This window comes from Chionomys nivalis, chromosome 18 (assembly GCF_950005125.1).
Source record: "Chionomys nivalis chromosome 18, mChiNiv1.1, whole genome shotgun sequence".
Lineage (NCBI taxonomy): Eukaryota > Metazoa > Chordata > Mammalia > Rodentia > Cricetidae > Chionomys > Chionomys nivalis.
The window spans coordinates 42850316-42869563 of record NC_080103.1 but is presented as its reverse complement, the minus strand read 5'-3'; the positions used below and the strand labels follow the sequence as shown (position 1 = coordinate 42869563).

General features: G+C 40.0%; 1 protein-coding gene across 1 annotated transcript in view; it reads left to right on the top strand.

Moving 5' to 3' along the window:
• The window catches only part of Arhgef38 (Rho guanine nucleotide exchange factor 38), a 90185-nt gene that overhangs the window by 22587 nt on the left and 48350 nt on the right, over positions 1-19248 (top strand). Inside the window, exon 2 of the mRNA XM_057793989.1 lies at positions 282-469. Coding sequence (XP_057649972.1) covers positions 282-469 — 188 coding nt within the window. The remainder of the gene's footprint in view (positions 1-281; positions 470-19248) is intronic.

The window sequence follows — 19248 nt, the reverse complement described above, 5'->3', positions numbered from 1 at the left end:
TAACTGAGGGTCAACTTTGTAGACTGAGATTCCATCAACAGGATGTGTCAGAAGCCATGGCTTTTGAATGCCATTTCATGACACTGTAGTAGCAGTTCTCACTCGGCTTCATCTTGTTTATAGAATCCTTATCTAGTGAGGAGCTAACATAGGACTTCCCGGGACCCACCGTGAAGATCCCTACGCCTTTCACCTGGCTAACAACAACCCTGCATTGTATGTTTTGGAGGAAAAACAGACCACAGCAGAGCATCTCACCTGAACATGTTGTTGTTTCACAGAAAAGATGACTCCGCAGACTGAGCGCTCCTCCACTGAGACCTCAACCCCTGAGGAAGAGCAACAGATGAGAAAGATGATGGCAAAGCGGACCAAAATCATCAGGGAGCTGATACAGACGGAGAGGGATTACGTCACAGATCTGGAGCTGTGTGTCAGAGAAGTGGTCCAGCCACTGAGAAACAAACAGGTGAACACGAGTTTGAGATTGCTCTTCTTTTCCTAGCATTTTCTCTCAGATTTTAAATAGGTACAGCAGCACTATGAAGTCCAAGGACCCAGTATCAGTGGGGTGGCATATGTATCTTTCTCAGAGTTTCTAGTCCTGAATTCAGAGAAGAACTCATTGGGTTCTAATTGTGGTATCAAGAGGAGGGGTGCTGCCTCCCTGTTTACCAGAGGAAACAATAGTCACAAGCTCGATGAGACGGTAATTCACAGTTATTATTTCCACCATGAAACTTCTGTGTTCTTCCTTGGGTTTTCCCTGAAATAGATAACAAACTTTGGAAATAGGCCTTCAGCAGTCTTGATTACAAGTCATTTAATTCAGTGCTAATTATAGGTTCAAAAGAGAAAGTGTATGTAAGTCCCACCTCTGCCACTCTAAAGCTGAACTGAACTTATAACTACATGGCTAAGTAAAATTCAGCATAGACATTATCCTGAATGTTAGCAAAAATTTTCTCTTTGGTAGGGGTGGACCTATACAAAACTCCTGGTGTTTATAAATGAATAATTCTTCCCCCTTAAAGGAATTCTCTGGGAATTGTTTTGCAGGGTGTGCAGTTTAGAATGGCAGTTACTTCGTTTACTAATTTATCACTTGCTTATTAAATGTATGATCATTGGCATGGTTCTCAGCATGGGGTCCTTGCAAGGTTTCCTCTTTAGTGCAGGTGAGGAAGTTTTACAATAAACAAACAAATAAAATGGAAATATGATAGATGGCGTTAAGCACACCGACTAACGCAGGACTGAGGTTGGGATACGGAAAGCGAGTGGTGGTGCTTCCATTTCAAGCAGAGTGATAAGCAAAGCCCTTTCTCCTGTGTGCATCAGAGCAGGGAATAGAAGTAATGGGCTCAAGGTAGGGCAGAGACAAGAACAAGATTCTCAGCAGAGTTGTAAGTGGTCCTTATATACAATCCGAATTGCTCAACAATAAGAAGAAAGCAAATGTATAAATACATTCCTCCAGTTAAAGAAAATCACTGACTAGGTTGGGGCCTTTCAGATATTTGTAGACTTATACACACACACACACACACATACACACAAACATGCACGCATGCACGCACATGTTTTCATACAAAGGTATGCAGCCTTATAAGTATATTTTCATTCAACAATCTATTGCAAGTCTTTTCATGACTTCTAATATTTCTAAATGTTTTTCTGCTATTGCTGATCCCTAGATTGTTGTGAGGAGCTGTGGGCCACGTTCCTGCCAACCGGCTCCTGGCTGCCAGCTAGCTTATGCCCCAAAATAATTACACGGAAACTGTATTTTTTTAAACACTGCTTGGCCCATTAGCTCTAGCCTTTTACTGGCTACCTCTCACATCTAGATTAACCCATTTCTAATAATCTGTGTACCACCACAGGTGGTAGCTTCCCAGCAAGATCCTAACCTGCATCTGTGTTGGGTGGGAGAATCATGGCGACTGCCTGACTCGGCTTCTTTCTCCCAGCATTCTGTTCTGTTTACTCCGCCTACCTAATTTTCTGTCCTGTCAAAGGGCCAAGGCAGTTTCTTTATTTAACCAATGAAATCAACACAAAACAGAAGACTCTCCCCCATCATTCCCCTTTTTCTGTTTAAATAAAAAAGAAAGGCTTTCACTTTAACATAGTAAGATTACATATAACAAAACAGTTATCAAGCAAGAATTACAGTTACAATATTTGTATCTATTTTATCTTTTATCATAACTAAGGAAAACTATAGTTATCTATCCATTCTTCAACTCCATCAAAGACTCCAGAAGGATATAATATTACCTAAGCCAACAAGAAATAAGTAACTTCCAAACTCTAGAAATGACAGAGACATCTCACTGCCTGGACAGTCACCCAAAGTTCCTCTGTACCGTTGGGGCATCCATCTTTAGCCTTCAGGCCGATAGTATCCAGCAGACATTTCCATGAAGCAGGAAATTTCAAAGGCAGTTCAGTCACTTTCTGCTATGTCCTGCAGAATGTCTCACAGACTCTTTCATGAATCAGGAACCCCGAAAGACCATCTCACCTTTAGGCAAGTTTAGCAGTCCTCTCTCTGCAGGTTCTTTGTGTCCAGTTTATGCAACAGTCCAGGCAAGAGCAGTTTCTTGCCCAAATGTCTATCAAACTACATAAGGAACCTCTTCGATGCCCATCTTCCTCTTGAAGTAGATTGATGCTGTCAGGAGCAGATGTGTCTCATTGTCATAAAAAGCCTTAAATTATTAAAATATTTTAAATGTCATATAGACTTTCCCCCATCACTAGATAAATATCTTTTTTATTTGTCTGCTTACTTTCTTAGAATAGATTCTCATAAATGAAATTGTTAGAAAGCATATTATGTACAAGCATGGTGACACACACTTGTAACCCCAGCCTTCAGGAGGCAGAAGCAGCTTCACATTCTTAACTTTTTAAAATTACTTCCTCAGTATTTGTAACACCTTTTTGAATATTCTTTTTCCTCCCTACATGTTGTGAATAACTTTCACAGTTTGTCCTTTGCCTTATAACTTTGGTTAAGAATTGGAGTTTTATTGTTGTTGTTGTTGTTATTGTTTTGGTTTGGTTTCCTGTCTCTGCCCACCAAAGGTTAGCATTATCAGCCAGCTGCTACACGGACTGGCATTTTTATAAATATATGGGTGCTGATCCATCTTTCTAATCTCCTATTTCTTAATAAGGAATTCTTTACAAAAATACCAGAAAAACAACCACTTAAAAATGGAGGGGAAGATAGAGTAGGTAAAGAAATCTTGAAGCAGAAATTACCTCATGTAGTCCCATCTTTCTCTGTCCAGAAAACCATCACCAGTTTCCCCCAAGAGCCTTCTGTGTATCAAGTCCTGCACCCAGCTCTCCTCTGTGTTCTCATTTGATTCCTTAATCGTTCCCGAATAAGACGGTAACTGGAAGTCCTGATCAATTCTATAAGTAGAAATAATATTCATGGTCACAAAAATTTTCTCTATCACTCCGAAGTATATGAAAGCATTTTTGGAGGGTTTTCCTGATGTATCATATAAATTAGTGATATCTGACATTACTCCTATTCTGTGCAACTCATATATAGTAGTAGAATTTTCATTTATATGCTTATTAAAATATTGATTTTTTTTATGTGCATCCAGAGCCTACCACTTCTGGCCATGCACACAATCATGATCCAAAGCCAGCCTAATTTACTGTCTGTGTGGTGAGCTGATGTTTACTATTAAAAAGACAAAATATAAGAAGATGTCTCTTCTGGAATTCAGAGTCCGTGTTTGTAGCCAATAGAATAAGCTCACTCAGCACAAAGATGTTGGCAGTTTGAAACAACCTGCTATTGGGCTGAGATGATGCTGCAAACCGGATGCCATGACGGGGCTGAACTCGTGTGTGGTCTCTGTGTTTCATTTGTTTTACATTATTCTCCTGGTTTTCCAATTTCATTTCTGTTGCGGCAAAAAATGGCCCAACAAAAAGCAACTTACAGGAGCAAAGGTTCATTTTAGCTTACAGTTCTAGGTCACATCATTGTGAGAGAAGTATACAGACAGGAACTTGAAGAGGGTGTTCCCATCACATAGTTGGGAAAGGGCACACCTACTTTTCTGTGCTTAGCCACCTCCCTATAGTTTCACAGTCCACGACCCAAGCCCAGGGAATGGTGCTGCCCACAGTAGGCATTTCAATTAATATAATGAAGACAGTCCCTCCCAGGGATGCCCACAGGCTAAGCTGATCCACACAAACTCTCCCTGAGTTTTCCTTCCCAGGTGATTCTAGAGTGTGTGCAGTTGACAGAACTGTCCACCTCACAGTGTACTTCTGAGAGACATCTCGGGGCAGCTGGGTAAGGCATAGCATTTATGGTGCTTCTTTATGTGTGTTTAACTTCAGCTCACAACGTGTGAATTACGTCTCAGTTCTGCTCACATTTGCTACATTACTCTAATGAAGCTGATTAGCGTTTGATGGGTTTTTAAATACAATTCTCTCCTCTTAGGAGTGACAAAATTATTCACCCTCCTCACTGTGAAGTTCAGTTTTGTCCTCTAATTGAAATTCTTTTTACCCCATCCTCCACTTCCTAACATTTTAATTTTTGATTGAGTACTAAGCCCCCGAGAAGGTACATAACTCATAAAATGTCCATGAATGTAGAAGTAGCCCATAGATGCTGCCAGTTGCTTAACTGATCAACTCTTCAATTCCATTAACTCCTTCACAACTCAACTGCTGGGCTGTGAACACCATCCACCCACCGTGGATTACTGTCAAAGTATGTAAAGTAATGGTTGACTCTCGGGTCACCACGAGAGAACTGTAGTTAAGTCTGAGGCAAACCTGACACAATGCGTGTGTTAGACTGGGGTGATGTTAAAAAGTCACCTAACTTTAATCCATCCCCTTTTCTCTGTGTAAATCCAGGCCACTTCCAGGAAAAACAAAGCCTTTTGTGTAAGTGAAGATTAAAAGAAGATGGGAAGCACCAGCGTTAGCAAGTTTAACTCAGTGAGTAGTGTACAATGAATGAGGAGATCTACCTCTTGACTGACAGGTCTTCTCTGACAGGTGACAAATTTGAGACTTAACGTTAGGGTTTTCTGTCACAGGTCTTCATCGACCTGAAACCAGGCAACATTTCCCTAAGGAGCATTGGCATAGGTTGTCAAGAAGGAAAAAGTACCCATAACATTCGCTGAAGAAATGGGAAAACAGACCTGTTTATTATCTCAACAAGTGGAGAGTCTCTATGGTTCTTGGCAGCAAATCAAACTAAATCAAACCAGAGCAAGCCAAGCTAACAATGGGCTTGTGGTCTGTGTATAAGAAAAGGACAAAAGCTGGGCAAAAATTGGAGAATTTGAGTGCACATCTTTATTTTCATTTCTATTTACTTTTCAATTTCTAATACTCACATATTACAAAAATATCACAGACTTCAAGGGGCCCAATGTCAGCCTTCAGCTATTCAACGTCCTTTCCTGGAATGGCAGTTCTCCACCTGTGGGTCACAACCCCTTTGGGGTCAAATGACCCATTCGCAGGACATGCATAAGACCATCTAAAAACACAGATGTTTACATTATGATTCATAACTATCAAATTACAGTTATGAGGCAGCAATAAAAATAACTTCATGGTTAGGTGACCCTAACCATGACATAAGAAACTGTATTAAAGGGTTACAGCATCAGAAAGGTTGAGAACCACTGCTCTAGAGGAAAACCAGGTCCAGTTTATTTCTACCCTTCCAAGGCTATATGTGTTTTCCTTGTCTTTGCTTACAGATGGTCTAATTATGAAATAGCATCTTCCCTGGAAAGTGGCAAGAGAAATATCTGTAATTTCATGTTGACCCAAACTCTTCAGAGTCTTTTGTTCAGTTCTGCATACTATGTGGCAACAAGGTTGTCAATAAAATTCATTTGAAAAATATTAGGAGAGGGGGCTAAGGAGATGAATCAGTTGGTAAAGCGCTTGGCACACAAACATGAAGACTGTAGTCAAACGGACCTCCCCTCTCACCCCAGCTGTGGTGCAAGCGGCAAGGAAGGTACTTGGAGAGGTAAGTGGCCAGCCATTGTAGCCACTCTGTGGGTTCCGATGCAGTGGGAAAACCCATTTCAAAAATCACATGGCAACCAATAAAGATACCCATCAACCTCTGACCTCCACACCTGCTCACCCAGGTGACTACATGTGTACACACTCATACACATGCCCACATGAACACATACACGTGCATACACACACACAAAGTATAAAAGAAAAGAAAATGAAGAGTTTACAATAAATCATTCATATTTTTGTTGCTCAGAGAGAAATATGATGAATATTTTAATTTATTATCTAAGCACAAACATTTTCAAATGTTTTTTGAAGTTTGAATTTGTAGTGTGGATACCAGTTAGAACCTTTTCCCTGTGCAGAATATATTCATATTAGCCCTATCTTAAACAACAAATATTGAGTGGGAAAAAAATGGTTCTTTATAATTAGCAAGCAATTTTAATTTTGAAGAAATCATGTTCGTGTTTTCTAAACTCAGATCCCAATTTACGATGGTGTTGAAATGCTTAAGTTGGCGGTCGTTTTAAAAGATCCCAATGGCAGAGTCTAGGTGGGGTAGTTATTCTATGTGACATGTTGCACAATATATCAATGTCCTACCCTGCGTGTCCCCCAAGGTCCAAACTGAATGACAGCAGCCTGTGACAGGGGAACATGGAAGAGGAAGTAATATAGGCATATGGTCCTCTCGCTAAGCGCAATGGAGGGAAAGACCTATAGGACCCAGAAAAGTCGGGTTCCTGCCTCTGGCGAGTGAAGTTGTTGTTCCCTGACAGGGATGATTACATGTGAGAAGAACTCATCAACTCTGTGAAAGCCAGGTGTAGATCAAGTTATCTCTGAAAGGAGAAAAGCAGGAGGGAAATACAAATGCATGTAGTAATGAAAACGCATCTAAATACAGGAAAATGGAAGTTTGCGTATTAAAAGGATGGACACGGTCCAGCTGATTTCCTGTGAATTCTAACCTACACTTGTTATGTTTTAGCTCAGTGAAGGCTTTTATGGCCCTTTGAGATGGCTGTGGCTTTTAATGGCTTTGTCCTCACCACAGTAAACAGTTGTGGCTCCTATGAAGGATACTAAGAGCTTCAATATAGAAAATCTCCAAGCATTCCGCTCTTGCTGCCTCTTCCAAGCCTTGCCACTGGCCTGGGCATCTCTGATGCCTGTCATAATCCCTCAATCCTCGGTTGTAACTGTGTGCTTGGCTCCTGGATGTCTTTCCACATGAGTGGCCAAAGCGCTACCATGCACTGCATTCACATGGCAGAGCTGGTGAACTGCTTGCTTAGCCTGTGGTTTCAGAGTGCCTGCTTAGATGCGTATCTAAATCACCCTTAGTTCTTCCTGGTCCCTCCCCCACCTCTCTCCCTAGCCCAGCTGCTCAGCTCACTACTCATAACAAAAATCCAGAGTTTGGAACATAACTCAGTCTCGCTGCTGTTGTGGGACCAAAGACAAAATTACTATTATGACAGCTTGCTAAAACATAGGATTAAAGAACAAGCAGAAATATTTTATCTAGTAGTGACCAAACCTATTCCTCTTTCCCAATTAGCTGGGTGACACAGAAGGAAGACAGATAGTTAGGCTTCACAAAGCTGTTGGCTAAAATTTAGTCTCTGTAATCAAAAGAGAAACTATATGTGAGCAAATGTTTGGAAAAAAATTCTTGTCCAAATTGTCTTTCTTACTTGTTGCCTCTGTCAAAAGACTCTTCATTTTGTTTAAAAAGGCATCCATGAGATTTTTTTTCTCTTTTCTGATGCCCAACTACAATACATGTCACTGTTCCAAAAATTTTCAAGTTGTATTCTAGATCTTAAAGAGTCAATTTTGGCCGAATGATTAGAACTTCAGTCTTAAAGCAAGTTTTTTTCTAAAGTCCCATTTCTTCCGTGACATCACTCTGGACTAAGCGGAACGATTTGGTTGAGTATTTTAGACATGTCTTAATTGTTCAGTCATTACATTTCACTCATGACTTATCCTATCCCATCTCATAAAAATCCTTTGCTCTATAACTGTAGTTTTGCTAAGCAGTGCCATTAAGGGAAACCAAGAAAAGGCTTATGAGATCCTGCAATTATTTCTGAATGAAAAGCTTCATTAAAATCTAATGCTCTTATTTTCACTGTCTCCCTCGCTTTCATTCATCCTAAGTCATCCCTTTAAATGTGTGTATTCTTTTATATGAAAGGATAAGATTTTTTATCTTTTACCTTGTTCATTATTTCAAATTTTCTGATTATTTTTATTGTGATTTTGGTGATATTGAAATGAGTTATTAGGCATACAGATACACATTAGAAGATTATAGTGTATAATAATCTCTCATTGTATCTCTCTCAATACCCGAGAAATCCTTCTGCATCAGGAAAAGGTCAACCTCCTGTCACTTCCACCTCCTCTTCAATCTTCTTCCTTTTAAAGTTCAGTCATTCCTTAGGCCAATCTCCTCCGTCACAAAACCTCATAGACTTTAGTGAACACAGAGATCAAAGCCAGAATGGTTACACAAAAATAAATTATGCCCAGGAAGCAAGAGACCAGAAAAGATATGAATCTGGAGCGTTACATTAAATAGAAATCTGAGGAAAATAAAAATAATGTCAACTCTCTGTAACTAAGTTAATGGAGTGAGGGTTCTAAAGAAATACACTTGAGTTTCTGATTCTGTTTTATATCATATCTTTTGAGCAATTATGCTGACTTTAAATGTCATATTCTTGCTGGAAATTTCCTTTAAATATTGGTACAAATATTCCTTAATTTTTTAGAAATACTGATTTTCATGGTTAGTAATATGACATCACAATGATGAACTCTGTGATTTATATGGCCACGTTAGAGCTTCCTTTTTGTTTGGGCCATTGTTTTTTAAAGCTAAGACTTAGCCAACTCTTCTGTGTGAAATCCAATACTTATCACATAATCTAGGCAAGAACCCTCTATGATAAAGCCATATTCTTGAAGTCCTATTGTGAAAGTCAAACAATGAGGAAACCAAAACACCAGTGGGAAACCGGGTGTGGTGGCACACACCTGTTACCTTAGCACTCAAAATATAGGAACAGGTGGATCTGAAGTTTAAGGTCATCCTTGGCTACATCAGCAGACAGTTCAAAGTCAGCCTGGGATACCCAGACCCTGTCAGAAAGACACACACACACACACACACACAGAGAGAGAGAGAGAGAGAGAGAGAGAGAGAGAGAGAGAGAGAGAGAAGGAGAGAGAGAGAGAGAGAGAGAGAGAGAGAGAGAGAGAGAGAGAGATGAAGCAAACAGAGAGACAGAGAGAGAGAGAAATAGAAAGGAAGTAGAAAGACTTCATGGATTCAGGAAAGTCTTCCTTACTTTTCTAAAGCTTTATTTTATTTTTAAATTATATTATTATTTATTTTATGTGTGTGGGTTTTTTTCCTGCCTGTATGTCATGTACTATGGCAGGCCTGGTGCCCTTGGAGGCTAGAAGAAGGCACCAGATCCCTTGGGACTAGCATTACAGATAATTGTTAGTCACCACATGGATGCTGGGAATGGAACCTGAGCCCTCTGAAAGAGCAACCAGGCCTCTTAACTGCCGTGCAATCGTTTTATTCCTAAAACCTTATGGATAAGTGAAGTTCCTGTTTGTTGAAGACGAGCTATGGACTGGAAAGAAAACTGTAAGCAAAAATCACTTGTCGTGCAAGTGAGGACCTGCATTTGGAGTCACAGAACCGTGTAAAGCTGTACATAGTAGCACACCTCTGAAATCCCAGTGGCACTAAGAGAGACAGGAGGCAAGACAGGTGACTCCCTAGAAGCTCAAGCAACAGCTTTATGTATGCAACCTGCTGTATGCAACTCAAAACCCGGTGAATGGTGAGGATGAACACTCAAAGTTGTCCTCTGACCTCCACACAAGCTGAATGCACACACACACACACACATACACACACACACACACACACACACACTGACATGCTTACATACAAGTTTAAAATAAATACAAAGAGTTTTTTTTTAAAAAAAAAAAGTCACAGTTGTGTAATACAAAAATTAAAACTCCAGAATGGGAATCCACTAGTGCTTATGTCCAACCTGCCTCCCTCAAGCGATGACACTTAGCCATAGGCTTCCCGTCTTTTCCTGTTTCCCCGGGAGGGACACTTCAGTCTTGCCATCCTGGAAGACACATAGCTCGCTGTTGTATTGGATTCAGAATTTGTTGAGGATGAAAGTGATGCACCCAGTTCCAGTGGATGAAACTTCTTTTCCTGGAGGGGCCTCCCTTATCTTTGCTTCTTCAGGAACCCTCCTCGCACAAAGGAAAGGATTTTTTTTTTTAATCCCAGCATTGCTGGGTTTTGACGGAGACCTTTCTCCTGCTGTTATGTTTATAAACTTCCTCAAAGCTATGTTGAGGGTGACTATAGTTTTCTCTAATTTTTCTAATCTATAGTTCGGTCAGAAGCCGCTGGGTCAATAAAAGATAACTAAACAAATTTCCTGATTCCATGTGGATACTGGAGTGCTCAGAACTGGATATCAGAGGTGTGATATACAGATCTGCTTTGAAACCCAGGGCTATCCCATTCAGCCTGAGAAGGTGGCTGATCCTGTACTTAGTACATCACCTCCTAGGACTGAGATGCACACACACAACCATATTAATTGCTTTTATTTGTGAAGAGCAAGCAGTAAAATTCCTCCGGCCACGATTATGATAATGAGCACGTAAACATCATGAATGCAAAAGCTTGTGAACTTGTGGCCAGTTTTTCTTGGATGTAGATCAATGTAGACATGTGTATCAGTACAAGAACTGTAAATCTTAAACCCCAAAGAGTAACACTGGACTAGGAACAAGGTAACGTCTAATGTTCAGTTAAGGGTAAGAATTGTAACCTCGGCAGGGTGGCACACCTCTGTAACCTGCTAAGTCAGGAGTATTGCAAGGCTAAAACTTGCCTGGCTACATAATGAGTTCAAGTCAAACATTGGCAAAATAGTGAGATCCTGTCTCAAATTAATAATAATAATAATAGTAGTGGATGTACCTCAATGGTAGCGTATTTGCTAGGCATAAAGTCCGGAGTTGAATTTCGAGTACAAAAAAACAAGACAAACAGAAATAGCAGGGGGTCAGTAAGGAAAAAAAAGACTGGAAAAATAAGTTTTTGTGAGTAATGACTTCAGTCTGCACTTGAGGTACAAATGAGGTTGATGACTCCACAAACCAATGAGTCAGTGAATTTCAGGTCATGGAAGTATACAAAGTCATATGAAATTCAGTTCCTATTATTAAAGAGTTCCCTTAGAACCAGTCATTAGAGGTGATAGGTTTCATGCAGTTAGGAGAAGTTATAATGCAAGACAGTGATTGATAGGTGCAGCTGGAGTTCAGAGAAGGGACACATCCCTTCCAGATGGATTGACTGAGCTCTAGTTCGTGGAGAATGTGATACATACAAACAAGATGGCTAATGTTTGTCAGGACCCTAGTTCGCCCAACGCCTGCTGCTGCACTCTGCCTGGGTACCATGTGAATGCGTGCCATGATCCTGCCCTAGAAGAATGTTCAAGAGGTCAAGAAAATGCCTCCTAAGCAGATAGATGTGCAAAGAGCAATTATCAGCCTATTTCAAGATGACATTAGCAATGATGGTGACAGAAGGCAGTTCATGGTTAGCTATGCTAATTAGTTATGCAGCAAACAATGGCTTTAGACATTAGCGGAGGAAGTGCTTGCTTCCCTGACCTATCTGCTGCATTCAGCAGAAACCCCGGACTGCTGCTGCCCCCACCTCTGTGGTTTGATCTCATCTCCCAGCGCTAGTGTAGTTCAGGGCTCAGATTTGGTTTTCTTAGTCTCCCGCTGTGGAGCATCTGATCTGCATCCATGGCTATAAATCCCAGCTATGTTCTGATGGTAGGTAAACCTCAGCCCTAACGTTGACCTGCCGTCCTGTTCTATGTATCTGACCCCTACTTGGGGTAGCATAAATCCCTACTTGGTGACTAGAAAGCGTCTCAGTTTCAAAGTGCTCAGTAGTATTTTCCTTTGAACACGTCTCCCGTCTCCAGTTACATGCATCCCCTGAAGTCCATGTATCGGACTTAATTCTCAACGCAACACGTTGGGAGAAGGAATTCGTTACCAGGGGTTCTACTCTCCCGGTGGGATTAATGCTGTTATGGAAGTGGGGTTTACTTAAAAAATAATAAAAACTCCTCTTTCATGCATTTTCTTCTTCTCTTCCACTTTTTCTGCATGGAATGACAGAGCAGTGATACCATCACTAGTTTTGAGCTTCTTGAGTATGGATTTTCCACACTCTAGAACTATAGTACACATTTATCTGTTCTTTATGAATTGCCCAGTTTCCACTGGTCACTTACAGAAGCACACACTGGCCTTGCAGGCTATTTCATCTCAGCAAAATGGCAGCTCCATTCTTCCAGCCACTCAGGCAACCCCCACCCCAAGAAGATCACTGCAAGCACTTTAATTTTCCGTTATTAATCAACAATAGAGTGGGCTTCTTCACTCAGGACTCCTCAAGCCTGACAAGTCCCTGATCTGGTCTTTCGTTGCTTCTTTGGCTCCATCCTTCCTCCTTCACTGAGATCCCCCTGCCCAGAACTTCCTCTTTTCTGTGCTATGTCGGTGTGTCCAATTGTGAGCATCTGTCCCAGAGTACATCCAGTGGTCATTGGGTAATTTGGTGGCTTAGCTACAAGACCTGTTTAAAGGCTTGCTGTCTTGCTGTGATATTGACTCAGCTGATAGGATGACTTAATTAGCTGCTTAGAATCTAGTTTCTCTGCAAGAAATTTCACACATACAAATCGGCGGTTTTGAGAAACCTGATGAAATAATGACCGGTTTACCCCGAAAGGCTTTGTAATCTAGTAGCCAACTGTCTAAGTAAATGCCAGAGTAATTAGAGAATCATCCAAGCACAGCGCTTGCCAGGGCTTCATGCCAATATCCTCTTTTCCTCTCACTGTGATATCTGTTCTGTGAGCATCCCCTCCTCCATTTCTTCCTCCCAAGAGCTAGTTCTGTCAACTAGGAATGTCCCCCTGGGGCTATCCTTCGCACCTCTGTATTTCATGTATCTCCTGTTCTGTTCCTCTCCCAGTACCCTTATTTCTACTGAAACATCATGGGAATTTAAGAGTTTCTGAGGTAATCTCAGAATGTGCTAGTGCATGCGTGCATCCAGGACTCACCGTAAGTCAATACCTGGAACTTCTTTAGGAAGGGCATGGAACCAAAGATCTGTTAGGCCAAGTTAAATGGCACCCCAGTTGAATCGTAATAGTAATGGCTAGGATAAGTGGAAAAAATCCAAGTTGGACTCTACAAATTTTTTTTGCCAAACTGCTCCAAATAGAAGCACTAAAGCTCTTCTAGGATTAGATTCCAGAAGCATTCGGTTGGCGACAACTATCATGTTTTTCAAAAGCAACATGATTTCCTTTTTTTGTGTTGTACAGGTATTGTGTATACATCATGTGTATGTATCTGGGACTCTGAAGAGGCACAATTGTGGTAATAAAATTAGAAGCCTAAAGTAAAAATTGAGATCAGGGTTGTAATAATTGAACATTAAGAAACTCAATATTTATTACTCATTAAAACTTGTTTTTAAAAAGATTAATTAGTTAATGAATTTGGGTCTGCGTGTGTAAACATATGCATATGTGTGTGTGGTTATTGCACCCATATGCACGTGCTGACTGCAGAAGGGTGTTTAGTGTCTGCCTTTATCACTCTTTGCCTGTCCCTTTGAGTAAGGGTTTTTCCCCAAGCCTAGACTCACATATTTTCTGTTGTGGTTGTTCAGATAGTCCGGAAGCTAGCAAGGCCAAAACATCTTCCTGTCTCTGCCCTCATTGAAACTGAAGTTACAGGCCTTTGAGGGGCTCTCAGATTATCAAGTGTGTGCTGGGATCTGAACTCTCATTCTCATGCTTGTATAGCAAGTGCCCTTAACTGCTGAGCCATCTCTCCACTCCTCCCCCAGAACTCATCAGAATCCCTGCAAGTAACCTAAACTCAGTCATTATCATTATGAACTGTAGCAGGAGGAAACAATCACGGGAATGAACACGGACTGATCCAGGAGATCTACTTAAATAGGAAAAACGGCAAATTGACAGAGAAAACTGTAGATGGAATTTTCTTTGGTTTGCCAACCAGCTCCCAAATAAAGAAATGGAGACATTATTAACTATGAACGTTCAGCCTTAACTTAGGCTTGTCCCATTTACTCTCTTAACTTAACCTGTTTCTATTCATCTGTGTTTTGTCTCAGGGCTTTCTACCTTTCTTTCATTCTGTATGTCCAACTTTTCTGCTTCTTCCAAGTCTATCTGGCTGGCCCCTGGCATCTCCTTGGCATTTCTTTTTCTTTCTTCCCCAGCCTAAATTCCTCCTGCTTACTGTTCTTGCCTCGAAATTCTACCTATACCTTCTCCCTTACTATTGGTTGTTTAGCTTTCTATTAGACCCATCTTAGGCAGGCAAGGTAAAACAGCAACGCATCTTTACATAGTTAAGCAGCTGCAACGCATCTTTACATAATTAAACAAATTTTCTTTGCCAGAAGACCACAATGTTTCCACATAATCTTCCTATTCAACAGTGTGAATGAGGTAATTGATGGCAGGAAACAATGTTTATGTGAAGTTTGAAGGTTTTAAAAATGCTTAATTGAGCTATATACTTCTTTTGAATATACACCTGCAGCCACCCTGCCTGACACTCCCACACACAGAGTTCTGAAGAAAATACATAAAATATCAGCAGTTACTTTTGGGTGAATAATGAGATATTATATTTGCTTTCTTTTGTCTGCACATTCTCAGTTTTCTGTAAGGCATATGAACAATTTCTAGGCAAATAACAGTTTCAAGAGTCTATTTCCAGATTTTTTTTTCCTAGTCTTAAGGGAAAAAAATGCTAGTGGTTGGAGTGTATATGAAACCTGAGAATGTTTAACTGCCCTTCCTTGTGACTTGTTTGATTTTAACTGGGTCGCCCATTTTAAGTGTTTGTTATTAAACAGATACTTGCCAAGTGTAAACTAAGGAGGAGACTTGGTTCTGTCAGTAGACTGCCCACATAATACAAGCAGCCAAACTAAGCAACACAGTTTGCCCTTGTAGCCAGATCTAAGTAGGACATTATAAAATATCCACTTAATATGATATTTTGAAGAATCAAATTAAATTTTCAGTTTTTCTTGAGTTACTTTTGACATTTGCTTATTTTATTCCTCAGAGCCAAGGGAATGATAAAAATAAAATCTACAGACTTCCACAAAAGTAACTCTTAATTGTAAAAACTCAATTTAAATGATCAAATATTGATTGAACAATTGTGTGCACCCACAGCGCCGTATTAAACATAGTTGGACATTAGAATAACCCAGGACTACAAATATATTGAGAAAACTCAGTTTGGACAGCAAGACAGAAAGCTAATAATTATACCCTCTAACATTTATAATGTATGTGATGAGCTTCAATATAAATATATTATGTATATGCCTCATATGTAAGTATAAAATATATGTATCTATGCATGGACATCAATATAAACAGAGAATAATACATTCAAGAGTCATGGACAAGCAAAGGAAACGAACAAGGGAGTTAAGACAAGCCTATAAAATAAGGAAAATCACTGTAACTTACCAATCTGACAAAACATTGAGATGCAGAGTATGTAAGGAACTTTACAAATTCAATAATAAAAATATAATTTAATTCAAATTGGCCAAAGGATGGATAACTATTTTTCAAGGAAGAAATTCAGTTAGTCAACAAACTTATTCAGAAATGCCCAACTTCATTAATGAGGATAGACATGTAAGTCAAAAATACAGTTTGACAACACCTCACCTCAGTTAGAATGGTATTATCAAAAAGAAGATAAACGTCAAGTCAGCAAAGGGGTGTGTCTCATACACTGTTGGTGGCAGTGTGAATTAGGGTGGTACCAGAAGAGTGACAATGAGATTCCTCAAGAAATTAAACCGGAGCTACCATATGATGTATAATTTCTCTTCTGGGCACATGTTCAAGGGAAAGGGCACTAGTGACATTTGCGTGTCTACTTCTGTCGCTGTGTTTGCACAATAGCTAAGATTTATAATCAACCCCGATGTCCATAAATGGAGCAGCAGTGTACACGCTAACTTTTCTCAGTGCTGCAGCCAAATATTTGTCAAGAAGCAATGTAAGTGGGTTTGTTCTGGCTTATAGTTTAGGAAGGGATGGCCGTTGTGTCTGGGAAGGCATGGTGGAAAGGGTGTGGATCTGCAGTAGAGAAGCAGGTGTCCTTAAGTGGCGCCAGGCTATGGAACTTCAAAACCTGCCCCACACTAATCCATTTCCTCCAGCAAGACTCTGTTTTCTAAACAGTCCTAGCAGCTGGGGACCAAGTATGAAAGCTTAGGCACCTATGAGGGGCATTCACATTTAAACCACAGCAATAGGTCAAGAAAATGTTGTTTATACATATCCAGCCATTAAAAAATAATGCCGTCCTCTTATTTGCAAGAAAGTAGATTAGGATTGGGGACAGAATGTTGGGAGAAATCAATCAGTCACAGTGTGACCAATTCTCCATGCCCCCCCTTTTAGGTGGACATTGCACGTTCCCTCTCATAGAGGGCATTGTGTGTAGAAAAATGCTTACTAGAAGCTGGAAGATTGGGAGCAAGGCTCATAGGAGGATAGATAGTGCGCAATTAAGATTAGTAAATTCTAGTTTCAAAGGAACAGCAGTTCCTGAGCTGAGTTCACAGGAATGTATTGTATATTGTGTGCGTAACTAGAAGAGTCTAGGCTGAAGTCTCCCAATGCAAAGTTATAAAGAGATGGCAATGTTATGGTCCAATTTAATTCATATATATTCCATGCATATAATGCAGTATCATATTGTGCCCCAAAGGGTGAGGAAGTATAATCATTACCTGTTAACCCAATTTTTTAAAGTTTTAAGGATATGGAAGTGTTAACTAGTTTAATTTGACCTATACACACTGCATATGTGTATTAAATTATTGCATTATTCTATAAGGTTATGCAATTAAAATAATTTTTGAAAGACTGATAAAGTTATGAAAGAAAAAAGATTAACCCTAACAAATAAGGATGAAATCTTCCTTTGAAGATATAATTTTTGGCTGAGAATTAAAGTTATATTAGACATATTGGGTTATGTGAGAAAATAAAACCCAAACTAGATTAAGTAAACAGAGCCAGTGGGTTTGAGGGGAAGGATTTCCTACTTGGCAAGGATAGAATCAGGGGATAACACAATGTTATTAGGTATAACTTTCCTCACTACACCGCCTTCTCTACATCAATGTTCTACCAAAGTTAACTGCAGAAACAGGCGGTTACATTTTATCCCTTTATGATAGCAAAATGCCATAAACAGTGATTTAAATAAGAGAAGTTTGTTTCTCACAGTCCACAAATTTGTAAGTCCAGAATTAAGGTACCAGTAGATTCAATGCCTGGTGATGGAGCCCTTCCTAGACATTATAATGCTACATAATAAGAAAATAGGAGTTTTTATAAACTTACTATTTCATTCATGGGGTTACCACCCCAATGACAGAGCAATCTCACAAGGACCTTCTACCACTTTTTTTTTTATTGCTATGACAAAAGACCACAACCACAGGGTTGGGTGGGTATGGAAGTGGGGGAAGCTCTGGGAGGAATTGGGGGAGGGGAAAGAATGTGATCAAAATACATTGTATGAAATTCTCTAAATAAAAATAAAACATAAAAAAGAATACACTTGGGCTATAGTTTATTATGTTGAAATTTTAAAAACAAGAGCACATAATTAAAACCCCATGGCCAAAAGAAGGAAGAATTTATTTTGGCTTATGATTCCAAAAGATGACAGGGAAGACATGCCAGTGTAGGAAGCTAGGATGCTGCATCTTCCACCCACAAACAGAGAGCAGAGAGAGAACTGGAGATGAGGTGAGGCTTTAGGCACTCAAAGCTTGCTGCTCCTAGTGATGTTCTTATCAGCAAAACTTTGCTTCCTAAGGGTCCAATAGCCTCTTCTGCCAGCACCAACTGGGGACCAAATGTTCAAATACCTAAGCCTATGGGGATATTTCTTTTTTTTTTTTTTTAGCTCTAATTTTTTTTTTATTGAAAAAAAAATTTTCTGCCTCCTCCCCGCCTCCCATTTCCCTCCCCCTCCTCCTGCCCCTCTCCCCCTCCCCCCACACCTCTTCTCCTCCCTCTCCAGTCCCAGGAGCAGTCAGGGTTCCCTGCCCTGTGGAAAGTCCAAGGTCCTCCCCCCTCCATCCAGGTCTAGGAAGGTGAACATCCAAACTGTCTCGGCTCCCACAAAGCCAGAACATGAAGTAGGATCAAAACCCAGTGCCATTGTCCTTGGCCTCTCATCAGTTCTCATTGTCTGCCATGTTCAGAGAGTCCAGTTTTATCCTATGGGGATATTTCTCAGTCAAACCACCACAGAGCCCTATCTCCCAATACAATTATTTTGAATGTAAGATTTGAAGATATGAACTGGGAAGGAGGGAAATTGGAAGCATTCAGCCTGTAGCACATACACTTAGAGATACCAAATTGACTGGTCAGCTAGCTAACATGCCTATCACAGCAAAAAGAGGGACATGATTGGAGAATTCCAGAGGATCAGATAATACCAAAGACCTATGGGTCTTGCCACTCCTCTCAAATGCCAAAGAAAGGACAGAGAATTGGAGAAAATACCTAGACAAATATAATCCTTACCAAATTTGATTTAACTGGATAGCGTGTTATGTGAGGACAAGGTATTTCTGAGTACATGAAAGAGCTTGAACCATGATGAAAAAGCAGGGAAATCAAGGAATAGATTGCCAGGTTCCTGTGGGGTACAAAGTAATTATGCATTAGTTATTAAAATCTTTGAATTATTGTACTTTCATAAATCTATTTTTCTTTACTGAGAACTTTATATTTGAACATATTTACATATATATCATACACATTTGGTGCAAATTCAACATCTTGACATTTTACTTTACAATTGAAAAAAAATATCACATATATTTAGGTTTAGAAACATGATATCTTTATATACACTTACATTATGAAATGGCTACATCACCTCAGCAATATATCTTTGTGT